The 14,923-nt window shown below is 38.0% G+C and overlaps 1 protein-coding gene across 5 annotated transcripts in view; it reads right to left on the reverse strand.

Moving 5' to 3' along the window:
* The window catches only part of GSTCD (glutathione S-transferase C-terminal domain containing), a 51,663-nt gene that overhangs the window by 36,599 nt on the left and 141 nt on the right, over nucleotides 1-14,923 (reverse strand). The window contains exons 1-5 of one of the 5 annotated variants that reach the window (XM_065062805.1): nucleotides 14,649-14,833; nucleotides 13,320-13,483; nucleotides 8,245-8,676; nucleotides 6,013-6,471; nucleotides 229-483 (exon numbers count right to left, since the gene is read on the reverse strand). In XM_065062805.1, coding sequence (XP_064918877.1) covers nucleotides 229-483; nucleotides 6,013-6,471; nucleotides 8,245-8,655 — 1,125 coding nt within the window. In that variant the 5' untranslated portion in view covers nucleotides 8,656-8,676; nucleotides 13,320-13,483; nucleotides 14,649-14,833. Of the gene's footprint in view, nucleotides 1-228; nucleotides 484-6,012; nucleotides 6,472-8,244; nucleotides 8,677-13,319; nucleotides 14,281-14,565; nucleotides 14,834-14,923 lie in introns of those variants that run through there. The other 4 variants (XM_021282954.2, XM_065062806.1, XM_013371483.3 and 1 more) reach the window with 4 other exon arrangements.

Genomic DNA, 14,923 nt, shown 5'->3' on the forward strand with positions numbered 1-14,923 from the left:
TAGGGATTCCAGCAGTCCTATCTTCACTCAATTCCTGAATCAATCAAATATAACAGAACAAAAAAGTAAAATCACTTCTAAGTCAATGCATATCAGACAGGAAACAGCCAAAGGTATTAAATTGTTCAAGGCTGTCAGACTTAGCTTCTGCAATTCTAATAAATTTCACCAATTTCAAATCAAGCAGAATATTATTACTAAAAATATTTCATTAAAAAGTTTAATTACCATTAACTTAGTCATAGTTGGCCTTGGACCACCTATAAAATGGCTATCTTCATTCTCCTCTTCTAATTCATCGGGAACAGAAGAGAATTCTTGTAGCTGTTCCTTTGGAGCAGACATCAACTCCGGAAGCTGGAGAAGCTCCATATTGCATTTGCCAGCAGCTTTCTTTACTCCAGGTACTTCTTGAACTCTTCGATACCAACTGGATATCAGAGGCAAATTTACCAGATTTTTGCCTTGGTTTTTGCTGGAAACCTAGAAAAATAAAACGGAAAGGTTACTTGCTACTGTAAATTTCATCCTACAAGCCATAAGGTGGCATGAACTACAGAAATTAGCTTGGCTCCATGCTGAGAATGCTCACTCAGAGCATGAGGCTAACGCAAAAAGCTGGCTAGTTAGGAGCTCAGGCCTGCGGGGGAATTGCCAGTAGACTTTATCTGCAGTTCCTATTTGCTTAATAGGATAAAAAGGTTACATGACCAATTTTAATCATTATTTCAGTCAGTAACAGGAAAACACAACTGAAGTAACATTCTGAATCATCTGCTATTTCCTAACAAGAGGATGATTCATTTTGGTTGGTAAGCACAAAGAAAAAAACACCAAAAAACAAAGGCAACACAAAAATCCCCCACTCAAACAGCAATTTGCAATGAATGCTGAACTCTAATCAAGACATAATGGTACCTGACTGCTCTTCTTTTCCAGAGGCACCATCCACTGACAGCTGTTTAGCTGGCAACTGCAAGTCTGGAATACCTTTGGCTATGTAGCAAAACAGGCACAAGCATACCTTGTCCCTGGTCTTTATTGAAGTCTTTGCACTATATCTGTCACTTTTGTTTTACTAGCACTGAATCCAAAACTTTTTTTAAAAATCATATATTTATTCAAACTTTTTTACTATCTTCACTTCATATTTTTATACAAAAATGGTAATTAGTATTTTTCTTTTCTGAATGAAGTATATAGGATGGTGAGATGAAGTGTCCTTCAATAGGTTCCCAAATGTTTTAGAACAGTGAAGATCATCCTCTAACAGGAGAGGCTGCAAAATCTCCATCCTTACAGACACTCAAAATCTGACTGGACACAACCCTGCTCTGAGCAGGAGGCGTAGACAAGATGATCTCCAGAGGTGCCCTCCAACCTCAACTACTCCAACCTTGAGTATTCTGTGATGTCATACCTGCTTTAATCAGAAGATTAAAAATCGTGATTACAGGAAACAGCAGAAGAGGCCATGCAAAAGCAGTGTTCCTCCATATATCTGTCCTCAGTGTGGAAACAGAAATTGGTAAAGAACACTTGAAATGACACCAAATTTCAAGCATTTCTTGCATGCTGTGTTTATAATGTTCTGAGGCTAATCACAAATAATTATTAATAGCTAAAGGAGCAAAAGGAGGATCAACTGTGTAATTTTAGTATCTAATTCAATATCCTAATAGTAACACAGGCAGAAATACATTAATTCATTTAAGGAAGAAGTCGTTTGGAAAGCAATTCTAAGAGGCACTGTTACACTTGCTAACAAGTGTTTTAAATTGTATTTTAAAAAGTGAATAGTGGTTTCTCGCAGATGGAGAAGAAAGCTTTTGTTATTCTTCTGTTAATTTTAAACAGTTACAACTAATAGAAAGCATGACTAAGCTAACCTCAGAAAGATAACAGAAATGGAATGAGGTAATGAAAAACAACTCTTCAGCTTCATTATCTTACTTTTGGTAATTATAATTACAATAAATATGAGGAGACCTGACTAGCTGATTGTATGATACTTTCCAGACACATAATCATTGAAGACTTCATTATTATTCACACTCATAGAGCAAAGTGGAAGTGCAACTATAATGGTTATTTTAAACACAGTGCAGCAAGTCCAGTTATGCAAATGATAATAATATTTTAACACAGAATTAAACTCTGGCACTTCCATCCACAAGAGTAGTTTCAACCCACTGCCTGCAAGAAGCTTTAAGTTACCAGTTACTCAATTTTGATGATAACTGTAGGAGTTAAAGTATAAATGCTTAGAAAACAATCATTCACCAGAGAACAGAAATAAGGCAACATTATCGCAGAGGTCTTATGATTTAGGTAAAAATGAAACTGAATACCAGTTTTCAAGGACAATCCTTGGTGTGAGCTAACACAAATATATTACCCAATATATAGTTCATAAGATGCAGACCACCAGGGCTCAAGGGTCACACGTGAAAAGCAAATAAATACAGCATTCTCAGGTGCTCACAGAACGTCTAACAGAACCATTTCAATTGGATTGCTAAAATCAATTAAGCATCTGATCCAAGAATCTTCTCATGCCCAGCACCAGTAAATCAAACATTACTGTAAAAAGTTATGCCCTTTTTATTTAAAAAGGCTTTGGAAAAATAAAGACAACTGAAATACATTAAAGGTTTTTTAAATACTAGGAAAGTGTTTTGTCTTACTACTTTTGTTTAGTATCATCCATACAGAAGTTGCTGTTACTACTAAATTATGTAATTTGCAAAAAAACCCCAAACAAACAAAAAAACAACCAAAACAAAAAACACAACACCAAACAAACAACAAAGCAGAGATGAATTAATAACCATTACTGTAAAATAACTCATCATCTTAATTCAAAGGTAGCCACATAAACCTACTTCTGGACTCCTATACCGCTATCATCATGCAGAAATACAGTGAGGATGTTAATCTTGGTTAAAGAAGTGATAAACTGGACATTTGTCACATATTAAAGTTCTTTGGTAGTTATCTTGATTTTACAGATTGTTTCTCTGAATCTGACTGACACCATCTTCTCCGGGAGTTCCATTTGTTTTCAAACACCATAAGGCAAATTTGGCAAACCAACTTGCAAACTTGAAATGCAAATACCAACTTCAGTCAGAGATCTTCCTGACACCAGCTTAGATATCCATCTCATACAGTAACTGCAGGAATATCGGTAGTCGGCAAAATCGTATCATTTTACTGTCATGGGAAATAGAGGCACAGTTGTAATTTCCTTAATTCTTTTCTGTGTATACATCCTCATAAAACTAAGTACACAGATTGTGCTAAGCAAGACTCTCGCAGTGTCTTATCACAGAAGCTTTTCCACCCAAAAACTGGTTTTCAAGCTGAGCTCAAGTCGCTTGCACTACTAAGCCCTACCTCTTTCCAGAGGTGAGAAAAGGGTAGAGGGAGAAAAGAGTGGCCTGGGGAGGGTTAAAAGAAAAAAAGTAAATAAAAATCAAATTGCACGGCTTTATTAGGCTCAAAAATATTCTGATATACTTTCCTAATCCCACTGTTTAGATATTTGTACAACAGAATCTGCAAGACACTGGCAGTTACTAGAGAAGTGCTATAAAAAGCAACCAAGACACACACACACACACATGGAATCTCCTTCTCAGGCCCAGATAAATTTTGTAAAAAGTGAGAGGTTCACCACAAAAGATTCAATACTCAGGTAAATAAGGTTCTGCCCTACAATAGGGGTGAAATGAGCTTTTAACAGATCATCGATCTAAAGGTACAGAGATATGAGTATTTTACTGATTCAAATTACAGTCAAGTTGACACAACCAATAGCCTGGCCAACAGAATCCTGGAGCACAGGAACTGCTAAAATCAGTTTTGCCACTTGCGACAGTGTTTTTAAAACAACATTCTTTGCTGGGGAGCAAAGATTTATTCCCCATTTCTACACATTCCATGTGGTGCCCTGACTGCCAGCTGTGTCAGTGGTTTTCCTGTTTCATCCAGGTAAAACTCTTGGAAGGTTTCAAATTCCTCCATATACAGACTGGGAGATTTTTTGCAATCTCTAAACATATCACAAGATGCAAAATAGTCCTACACTCAAAATGAAATTTGCTTATACCCACTATATACAGTGTCAATAGTACTTTGCTAGCATACATCATATTTTCCTCATTTTGCTGAGAAAACCTCTTGAAAAAAACAAGGACTAAGACAATTGAATGCAGCCCATGGGTGTTTGTCCAGGATTTGGAATATGCTAGGTTGACTGCAAAGGAAAAGAGAGACAAAGGCACCTTTGAATAGACCACACTCCCGACATTTCTAAAATACTTGCACAATCTGATAGGAAACCACTCAAATCCCCTAAAGGAAAGTGTGGACTTTCTATCAGTATTTTATTGAACCATCCAGTTAACACAGATTCTATTACAAAAAAAAGCCAATCTCATAGGACTACAAGGAGAATCGTAACTCAATCATAACTTTTCAGTTATAAACTTAACTCCAAGAGCTTCAAGCAAGGTAACCTTTTCCAAGGAACTTCTTTCACTGCAGTAAACAAAGGACCTTCCACAAACTGTAGAAAACAGTTTAGCAGCAACAAGACTATGAATGACAAAACTACACATTATTGAAGTTTCAGGGGCTGAACCACATCCCAAAGAAGCCCTGGACACAACCCTTCATTTCTAAGCAGGGTCACAGCAATCAGTCCTTGCTTGACGAAGAATATAGACTAAGATTTGGAAAAACAAAACTGCACAGAAGAATAAAAGATTTGCTGATATGTAGGTGTTATGCTGTCCTAGGCACACACCTTTATCTACATATATGCAACTAAACTGGCTTATTTTGATAAAAAGCCAGGCTGGCTTCATAGGAATGTTTCCTCCCAAAGCATATTCATTCTAGGAACTAGAAGAAAACAATAGCAAAGATTAAGAACAATTACCCTATTATGAGGAGAAATAAGCACACTGGAAATCATAACACACCATACATTAAAGATAAATACTTGTAAACAAAAAATATTCACAAGACAACCTCAAGAAATTACATAGCAGTAGCATAAACAAATGAGCTTTTGGAACTCTCCCATGTCAATTCTTCAGGTCTTGTATGGGTAAGGAAAGTCAAGTATTTACACCTCTACGAAGCCACCACTGTCCTTCAATCTCTCTCTATTCACTGCCTCCCTAAAATGCACTCTTATTTTCTTAGAAGCTATTTGTTTTCTTTTAGGCATATCTGTCCATGTCCAGTTAAAGTCACATAAAGTTTAAAATCTTTCCTGAAAAGAATTTCAATCCAGATAATATTCATGTAGTAAAAGTGCAACAAAATAGGTAGGAATTCATTTTGCCTTGTCCCTTAGTACAATGAAACGAAAATTAAAATAGGCTCATGCTTACCTACTTTTGCTTTATGCATATTAGAATACCCTTTAAGTGTCCATTTTAAGTATTTTCATGAAGGAACTTCCTAGGCAATTTGATACCAAAAATATTTCAGCATAATGTTTTAACAGTTAACAGTATTTACTGACTATTTATATGCTATATGTCTAAAAGTAATTTGGGTGATCTCACCAATCCCTGGTTTTGTCTGTACAAAAACAAAGACAAATATTCCGTTTCAATATTCTGTTTCAGTTTAAGTTCACATTGCTAATATCACAATACACAGGGTGTTTCAAAAAGATGGACCCAATTTCAAAGCAGTGTATTTCACAATTGCAACATGTTACACAAAAATTTACAAACAGTTTAATGAGGCATCTAGGAGTAAAAATTTGAAACTCTGTGCCCTACCCTTTCAAGTGGTAAGTTTCATTCATGGGTGGTTCATGGTTGTGGAGAGATAGGGTCCATCTTTTTGAAACATCCTGTATGCTGCTTTGAAATTGGGTCCATCTTTGGAACACCCTGTGTTGTAAATTAACATATCTTACAACTTTCCAGCTCTTAAAAAAAATACATATACAATACTTAATATTCGAAGAACTTGTCATCTTACCAAGAACTGATGGATGCATGGCAACAGCACTATATCTGCCAAGGTAAAATAAAGCCCTTCTGCAAAAACGTGGTCCAAAAGTGGAAGGTCAGAGGTTTTTGTTCTCCTGATGTGCGGTGCCTCCCTGTTGACTGCATCCGATACTTCCTGGACAAGTAGCTTGGAGAAAGCGATGCTCAGTTCCAAACTTGGGAGTTCATGCTTTTCCACTGATTTTCCTTCCTCTGTTGCTGCTTCTTTACCAAGTAAAGGCACCGCAGCCTTGGCAACTGCTTTCTGCTGCTGAAGTTTTTGCCTTCGAATTTTGTCATCATTATGTACTCGGACAGGTTCTCCAAGCTTCCTTTCAAGCTGTAAAATGTCAGGAGGAACAGTCTGACAGCGCTCAGTAGATGCCGCCAAAAATTCTTCAACAGCCCGAGGTATGCTGATCTCACAAAGTCTGGTCCACTGGCTAACCTGTCAGATAAATTTATATAATTAATGTCTCTACGAAAAGAGAAACAAAATCCACAGTACCATTCTGTCCACTTTAAGTGAAGAAATTCTAGTTTTAAATACATTCTTCGATAATCTCAGAAGCTCAGATATTCTGTATTAGTTTTGCAACACCAGAATTAGGAAGGTAAGTCTCATATATAACAGAATGAACAGTTATACAGTATAGCATATTTTTATTCCTTATTATTGGCATAAGATTAGGGTGGCTGAGTACCTCATAAGAAGCAAAGCTGTGATCAATTTATGTATGTGATCTCTACCAAGTGCTGGTAATAAAACCAGAATACACCAAACAGATTTGAGCACATTTATTTTACAGAAATGCATTATTAGTGTTCTTTTAGCATGCAACATAGACAAACTTTAGTCTAACCAAACAGCACCTCAAAAAAGATTATCATGTTCTTATCCCTGTCCTCTTTTTCTTACTGTCTGTACTTAAAGATTTCAAATTTTTTAAACTCTTGTATTTTCTTATGCAGTTTACTCACTTTGCAGCTATCTCAAATACAGAATCAAGCTTTCCAGATGTTCCAAGAAGAAATTAGAACCAGAGGTTCCTGGACGATGTCAGGGACAATTTCTTCATGCTAGTGCTTGATGGTCTAATACAGGGATATGCTTCCCCAGATCTGCTACTCACCAATAGGGATGACCCAGGTTGGAGGCACAGTAACCAATGGCAGCAACGGATGTAGTGATGACAAAATAGTGGAGTTCAACCTCCTGAGAGCAGTGAGGGAGCCAACTCTAGATGGATGAGCTGCCAAATGAGTAAACTGCTGTGTGATAAATGGGTTGAAATAAACTCAAATAGCAGCAATGGTTAACAGCTCACACTCTACCTGAAGGTCCGTTAGAAGTGGAGCTCTTTAGGTGTCTATGCTGAGGCTTATCCTGTCTAATTTACCAATGACCTGGGGTGGGACATGGAATCCACTCACATCAAGGATGTCAGTGAGTTAAGCAGGGCCGTCAACAAAATTCAAGAAAGAGCTGCCATTCAGAGGGACCTGCACAGGCTAGAGAACAGGTCGACAAGAACTGACACGTAACTCAATAAAATATCCTGTACCTAGGCTGGACTGAACACCAGTAATGGCACAGGCTAGGGACTGACTACCTGGCCAGGTAGCAGCTCTGCTAAAAAGACCCTGGATATCCTGGTGTGCATAAGCTAAACATAAGCCAGCAGTGCACCCTAGCAGTGATGAAGGCTAACAGTATCTGGTGCTCCTGAAATCAAAGAACGGTTTAGGTTGTAAAGGATCTTAAAGATCATCTAGTTCCAACCTCCTGCCATGGGCAGGAACACCTTCCACTAGACCAGGTTGCTCAAAGCCCTGTCCAGCCTGGCCTGGAACATCTCCAGGGATGGGGCACACACAGCTTCTCTGGGCAGCCATTAGGTACTCCTTAGTTCACTTTAAACTGCAAGAACTGTACTTGATAACTCACTGAAACTACACTGCTAGACATGAAACAAAGAACTGACCTATTTTTTTAATATGAGATCCTTTCTGTGCTGTCAAAAAGTAGTATCTTTAAAAAGAAATATTTTTCATGTTTATGTCAAAATACTGATACTTCTTCATTGAGAAAATTTCTTTTTCTAAGCAAATGAAAGTTTCTTACCAAAATAACTTAGTTTACATCAATATTAAAAGTCTACTTTAGAGTATTTAATGCTTATTAAAAACCCTAACGTATCTAAGAGAAAGATGTACTCACTTCAGCACAGGCTTTTAAGCAGGTCTTCTTAAAGCCTAAGAGTTCCAAAACATCCTTTTTAGATGGATCTGCCTCGTATGTTTTCTGTATTATATGCCTTAAGACAACAGAAAGCCCAGCTCGGCAGAACTTGCCATCTTTCACAACAACAGCAGGTAAACAGCAGCTCTGCACAACCACTGGAAGCTGATGTCTGGAGATTAAATGGACCTCCAGACCGCCAAGGAAGTTTTTGGTCACAAGCTGATCATTTGCATCTTCACCACTTGGCACTAAGAAAATTTTGAATAATTTGCAGTCACAGTAGGATAGCAAAAACAGTGAAATAGATGTATGAAGAGGGAAGATACCATCTCTGTACTGATGAGAAAAATCCAAATATAAATGTTCTTCAGCGACACTATCTTTCATCTTCCTCCTGAACTGACGTTCCTGAAATAGAAATCGGAACACAACATTCATAAAAGAATACAGAATTTAGAACAAAAAACGTTTGAAATAGTGCTCCCTCTACTATCTGATAAAACTGATTTTAACATAAGACACTATTAAAGACATCCTGTCTGAATAATTGGACTGCAGGCCCTTCTTGAGAGAAAAGAATAGTTCCATATATATATTATTTTTTCACATACAAATCACTGACAGGGAAATGATCAGTGTACTTTTTTTTTTTTTAATTTTAGCATGTTTCTCACATTAAACTACATTAAACAAAACATACAAAACCAAAAGACAATATTTCTTCTTAGTTTTTTTAGTGTATCAACACTTTATAGCAAGGCTTTTTTTTTTTAATCAATTTCCTACAACATTGACCATATATTATTGAAAAAACAAGTTCCTGAGCACATATCTACAACAGTAAGTTTCCTAATGCACACATTTGTCTTTCTGTAACTGTTACAAGGCATACATTAGGGTATTTAGGCCATGGGAAATAATACTGGTTTCTGTATTAAAAATTAATCTAGACCCTGATGAGATACTAACTGAAGGTCAAGAAGATGTGTAAGTAGAAAAAAACAAAAACCATTCATTTCAAGAATGCTACATGAACACCTTCAAACACAACTTCTTTAAAGTGGTTAAATACAACAGTAGCATAGCTGAAATTAATGTCTTCTCATTATATTAAAAGCTTATATTAATTTTCCTCATAATTGGTTGAAAATTACATTTTTCCTATTAAACTATTCCACACTGGTTTAAGGTAAAACAATGATGCAATAATTTTTCTGCTCCATCACTCAAAAAAATTGACCATTAACCTATAAATCACAAGTCATATTGAAAAGCTTTAGACACTAGATGGCACTCTAAAAACAATCATGATAGTAGAAAACTTTATTATAATAAGAGAAAGAAAATCGGATGTTGCTAAGAAAGGCCAGTATGTTTTTTTATATACATACATATATATATATACACTAAACACAAGTGACATTGAAACAGCATCAGTCTTTCAAATAACTGTCTAGATTAATAAGGTCTCTGTACAGTTACATGAATATGATGTAATTATTTAAAAAGCAAAAAAGGTTTTCATTTGATAGATCTAGTTTATTGATTTTTTTTAATTGTACATGTGTATATCAAATTTACTATTTTATATCATCCATCACTGGAGCAAATCAATTTTCTAAAAAGAGGCAGTAGAAGAATAAAATCAAGTCCACCTGACATTAAAGATCGTAACAATGTTTGTTGAAATATTTTGAAATCATTACATGAATTTCTCTAAGAACAACAGTGGCTCAATGTAATAGTACTGTTGTTTCTCTTTAATTAATACACCTGCCATGTAGTTCCTAAAAGCTATTTTTTTTTTTAATAAATCTTGACATCATATAAGTTGAGACAGATTGAATACTGTAAGTACAGCTCTGTGGAAAAGTTACATAGCAAAGATGCCATTGAGGAGATTAGTCAAGAGTTAGTCTTACCTGCTAAATCCATAGTTACTAGTACTAACTATAGTACTTCTTTCAATACTAAACAGTACCTTCATATGCATTTGAGTTGTTTTTATTTTCCAAAGGAACCATCTTTTCCTAGCCACTCTAGCTACTCAGACATACACATTCACCTTAAAAGTCACTTCACCCCTGAATTTTTTCTTCTGGTTGACCATACTGGACATAATCAGCTTTTTTGCTCATTATCACACTGTGCAGAGCTGCTAAATATTTAGGTAAATTCTGAAGAGGTTTCTGTCTCCAAAGTATATTATTCTGTAGTTTCCATCTGTTAAACACCTGTTCTGACAAATTATTCCGAATTCATCACTCAGGACAGCACAAGTAAAACATTAACCTTTTCACCACATTGGTACTCTCAATAGGTACAGGTACACCAGCCCTTGTCCATTTTCATCCAGAGCAGCAGCTCTGAAGCACTGTTTCCCCACAGAGGATAATAAAGCATTAGACCAAAATAAAAAATAAATATTTGAAAAATGCCCAAATAGAGGTACTACTTAATCAGGCTACTGATTAAAATTACAAATATATCCTGCCATGAAAACTGGCAGATGAAAGAGTGAACACCATCAATGTGAATTCTCCTTCAATCTGTTGAACCAATCTATTTCTACCCAGTAGCAATGAGTAATAGATAGCAGCTGTCAGTCAGTTCCACAGACAGTAACTGATTGAAAAGAATGACTTTTTGGTTATTGGTCTGCTCTGTATTCAACCTAGTAAATGCCACATCTGACAACGCTATCCTATTAACCCACCTGTCTCTTTGAAGCTTCAAATTCAACTTGAAATTTGTCTGGTTAAACTCAGCTATTCTTACCCTCATGTATACAACTACCACATGCATAAGTCACCAAACTAGATAAACCAATACTAGGATCTGGCTGAAACAGGATAAGCAGATGTTGTCCAGAGCTACACACTCCATTCTCTTGACAGGGTCAGAGAACAGAAATATGCATGCAGCCCACTTCATTTAGTTCATAGTATCTTAATTAAAGTCACTCCTCTCAGTCATTTTTAAGTAAGGCTCTGGATTTTAGACTGAAGCAAAGGTATACTCAGGAAAGGTCTGTTCTTCTAAATGCCTTGAAGAGAACCTCTGGAAGACAGCTGGGCCAGACAGCTTGAGGGTGGCTACTAACTTCTTCAAAACTCAAAGTAATTTTTTGTAAACATACACAGTAATTTACCACTACTCAGCTGCAACATGGAGAACTATGCCAGAGAGACTGAATTATTTTTCTGAACCTAAATGAACTTCTACAAAGACAGAAAGACACAAAAACAGTGACATTCATTATCTACTTACACAGAAGTACTGTCCTCGCTCTGTAAAATCAGAAAAGTTTGCAGAATTGATTGAGAACAAATAATTTTGGGAGAGGAGAAAGGAAGAGCTAAGACTTTCCCTCCTCTCAGCCAGAGCAGTAAATTAACGTCATTCAGCTTGTAACCACAAAAGTGCCCATGTAAAGGACACAGTAGAAGTGTGCAACTGCAGCTAACAGGGAACCCAGGAAATTACTTGTTTTGCAAGTGGCTCAGACCTAGATAGGGTCAGTTGGTCTTGGTACGACATGCTGAATCAGCGCAATACCCTCTAGTCCCATTACTCGTTACAGATTCTTCAAAGAGGGACTCCGATTCGGTTCTTTCTTGTATTCTCCTTCCTCAGGTAAAGCCACCTCACACAGGTATGGAAGTGCTTAAAATAAGCTTAGATGGCCTACGAGATGGGCTCTCTACTTAAGACTGTCCAGTAAAACACAAGTTACTGTACTCAGTGGCTAGCAGTCCTCCAGTACCTGCCTGTAATTATCTACTCAGGAGCTCAAAAGGACAAAAAGGTTCTCCAGTAGCTGTCTGCAGAATTGTACGATTTGCCTCCATGAAGCACAGAGAACCAGTGAACAGGCCTACAGAGGTAACTATAATGCTCAGTACCATCTGAAGTTCAGCTGCTCAAACACAGGTAACTATATTAACCCCAAAATAAAAACAAAGCTTTCAATACTCATTGACAAGAATCTCGGGGCTTTTAGTGAAGTTGCAACAACTGCTGTTGAATTTTCAGACATATAAGAAAAACTATTTCCACATTTTCTTCTGGTTTGATTGGCAGTTCTTCTTAATAAGTTTTCTAGCAGCTAGATTCTTCTTTAGCTAGGTTTTGTGCACATAATGAAGTTGCGTTTATCCCAAAAAGCAAAAACAAAAATTAAATACCACTCATTTGTAAAGCATTCAGTACTCATTAAAAAGTTTTAGAGAGAGATTCTCATATCAAAGTGATGGGGGAGGAGAAGGGTTAAGCAAAGGCAGCTGTTTCAGTTAATTAGACTCTCCCTACATGGGAGGAGGAAGGATAAATCCAAATATGAAAGTTATGGTCAATATTAGAGAATTTCCTTTTTAAGAAATCACAAAAACAGAGACTATTAATACAGAAATAATACATCATTCCAGTTAGCAATTCTGAACCAAATAAAAACAAACTGCAAATTGTTAATTTTTGAAAATAGTGCAAGCAACTAATATCTTACACTTAGCAGAACAAACTCCAGCTCTCATCACAAACACACAAATGTCTCATTTCTTTGGTTTTCAGGGAGATTTAAGAACCTTGCACATTCCACAAGATCGGGTCTTAAATCTGAGAACAGGTACTCACACCACAAATGACCTCCAGACCCTGGCAAAGCAACCTGTCATTTCATTATCTATAAGACAGTGATTCATTTCGGTTCATACAGGCAACCAGATCTCTCTCAACTAAGGATCCTGATAGTGCTCATGGTCCCTGACTTGAAGGTGTCTTTGCAATACACTACACCATTATTTTCAAATATAGTCCTAAATTCTTCTCAGATACTACACCACTACTATTTCTCCTGACAAAGTCCCTTTCTCTTCTCAAATTTGCAGTGTTGGAACACTGAAATTGGTTTCACAGAATCATACGCCCTGTTCTGCTACTGATATGGTCAATTTAGATCTGAGTTATTAAACTTACTGTGTGGAGTGGAACAAATTCTATTCTTTATTAGGGTGCATTTAAGACAATAATATTTTTCTGTTTTCGTAGCTAACCTTCAAAGGATTAAAAGATGAGCTTCACTCAGCAGGAAAACAAAAGGAATGTTGCACTTTAAGCTCCTGTTTGCATCCTCCAGCTGTTTCTTTCCTTTGCTATGCTATGCCCAGCGTGGTGGTCCAGGGACACACCTCCTTTACCATTGCCGAAGAACTTGCATCTAAATTCCAAACAAATCTGTTAAATTAAGTATCTTTAAATTCACGATAGTTCAGGCTCAAATACCAAACTAAATCATTACTATCAATGACATAAAAGTTAATGGTTCAATAAAATAAAACATAGGCCATGAAGAACAGAAGCCAAACTTAAGAAAGACAGCACATTAGAATTCACTTATTGCAGAAAATAATACCACTGACTTTAAATTCCTTTGCAAACCTACTACATAAAACATCTACTCCAAGCTTCTCTCAGCAGTTTGTCAGCCCAGAAAAATGGGACCTGGTAGTCAACAATGAAACCTTTTGCTTATTTATTTATTCAAAAAAAAGCTTAGCCATAGAACAATAGCATGTCCTGAGTTGGAAGCAACCCACAAGGATCACTGAGTCCAACTCCTGTTCCTCCATATGACAACCCCATGTTCACACCACATGTCTGAGGGCGCTGTCCAGACTCTTCTTGAACGTCGTCAGACTTAGGGCCATGACACCTCCCTGGGGAGCCTATTCCAGTATCCAGCACCCTCTGGGCAAAGAACCTTTTCCTCATGCTAACGACACGAAAGCTGCAAATCAGAGAATGTCAGGGACTGGAAGACACCTCGAAAGCTCATCCAGTCCAATCCCTCCCGCCAGAGCAGGAACAGCCAGATGAGGTTACACAGGAAGGTGTCCAGGTGGGTTTGAATGTCTCCAGAGAAGGAGACTCCACAACCCCCCTGGGCAGCCTGGGCCAGGCTCTGGCACCCTCACTGAGTTTATTCTCATATTTAAGTAGCACCTCTTGTGTTCCACTTTATATCCATTGCCTCTTGTCCTATCATTGGCTGTCACTGAGAAGAGCCTGGCTCCACCCTCGGGACACTCACCCTTTACATATTTAGAAACATTAATAAGGTCACCCCTCAGTCTCCTCTTCTCCAGCTCCAGAGCCCCAGCTCCCTCAGCCTTTCCTCACACAGGAGATGTTCCACTCCATCAACTTTGTTGCCCTGTGCTGGACCTTCTCCAGCAATTCCCTGTCCTTCTGGAACTGAGGGGCCCAAAACTGGACACAATATTCCAGATGCGGTCTCACCAGGGCAGACAAGTGGGGAAGAAGAACCTCTCGACCTATATTCTTGCCGCCATCGACTACAAGTAGTATTCACCGATAAACACCTCAGCAAGTAGCTTCCAGTCAACTCTCCTTCACAGAACAGAGAACTAACGGCAAAGGGGAGGGAGGACGGGCGGGGAAGAGGCTCAAATCAGGGACTGCGCACGGGGGCAGCCAAACCCCAGCGCTCTCAGTCGGGGAGGACGCTGGGCCAGCCCCTGAGCCGCCCGCTCCCCCTCAGGCAACCCTTGCAAGCGCCGCCCCCTTCCCGCCACCGCACTAACGGCCACAGGCGCCGCGAGACAGCTCCCAACGGCTCCGTCCCCAGCGCGAGGCG

The sequence above is a fragment of the Columba livia genome, chromosome 4, assembly GCF_036013475.1.
Source record: "Columba livia isolate bColLiv1 breed racing homer chromosome 4, bColLiv1.pat.W.v2, whole genome shotgun sequence".
Lineage (NCBI taxonomy): Eukaryota > Metazoa > Chordata > Aves > Columbiformes > Columbidae > Columba > Columba livia.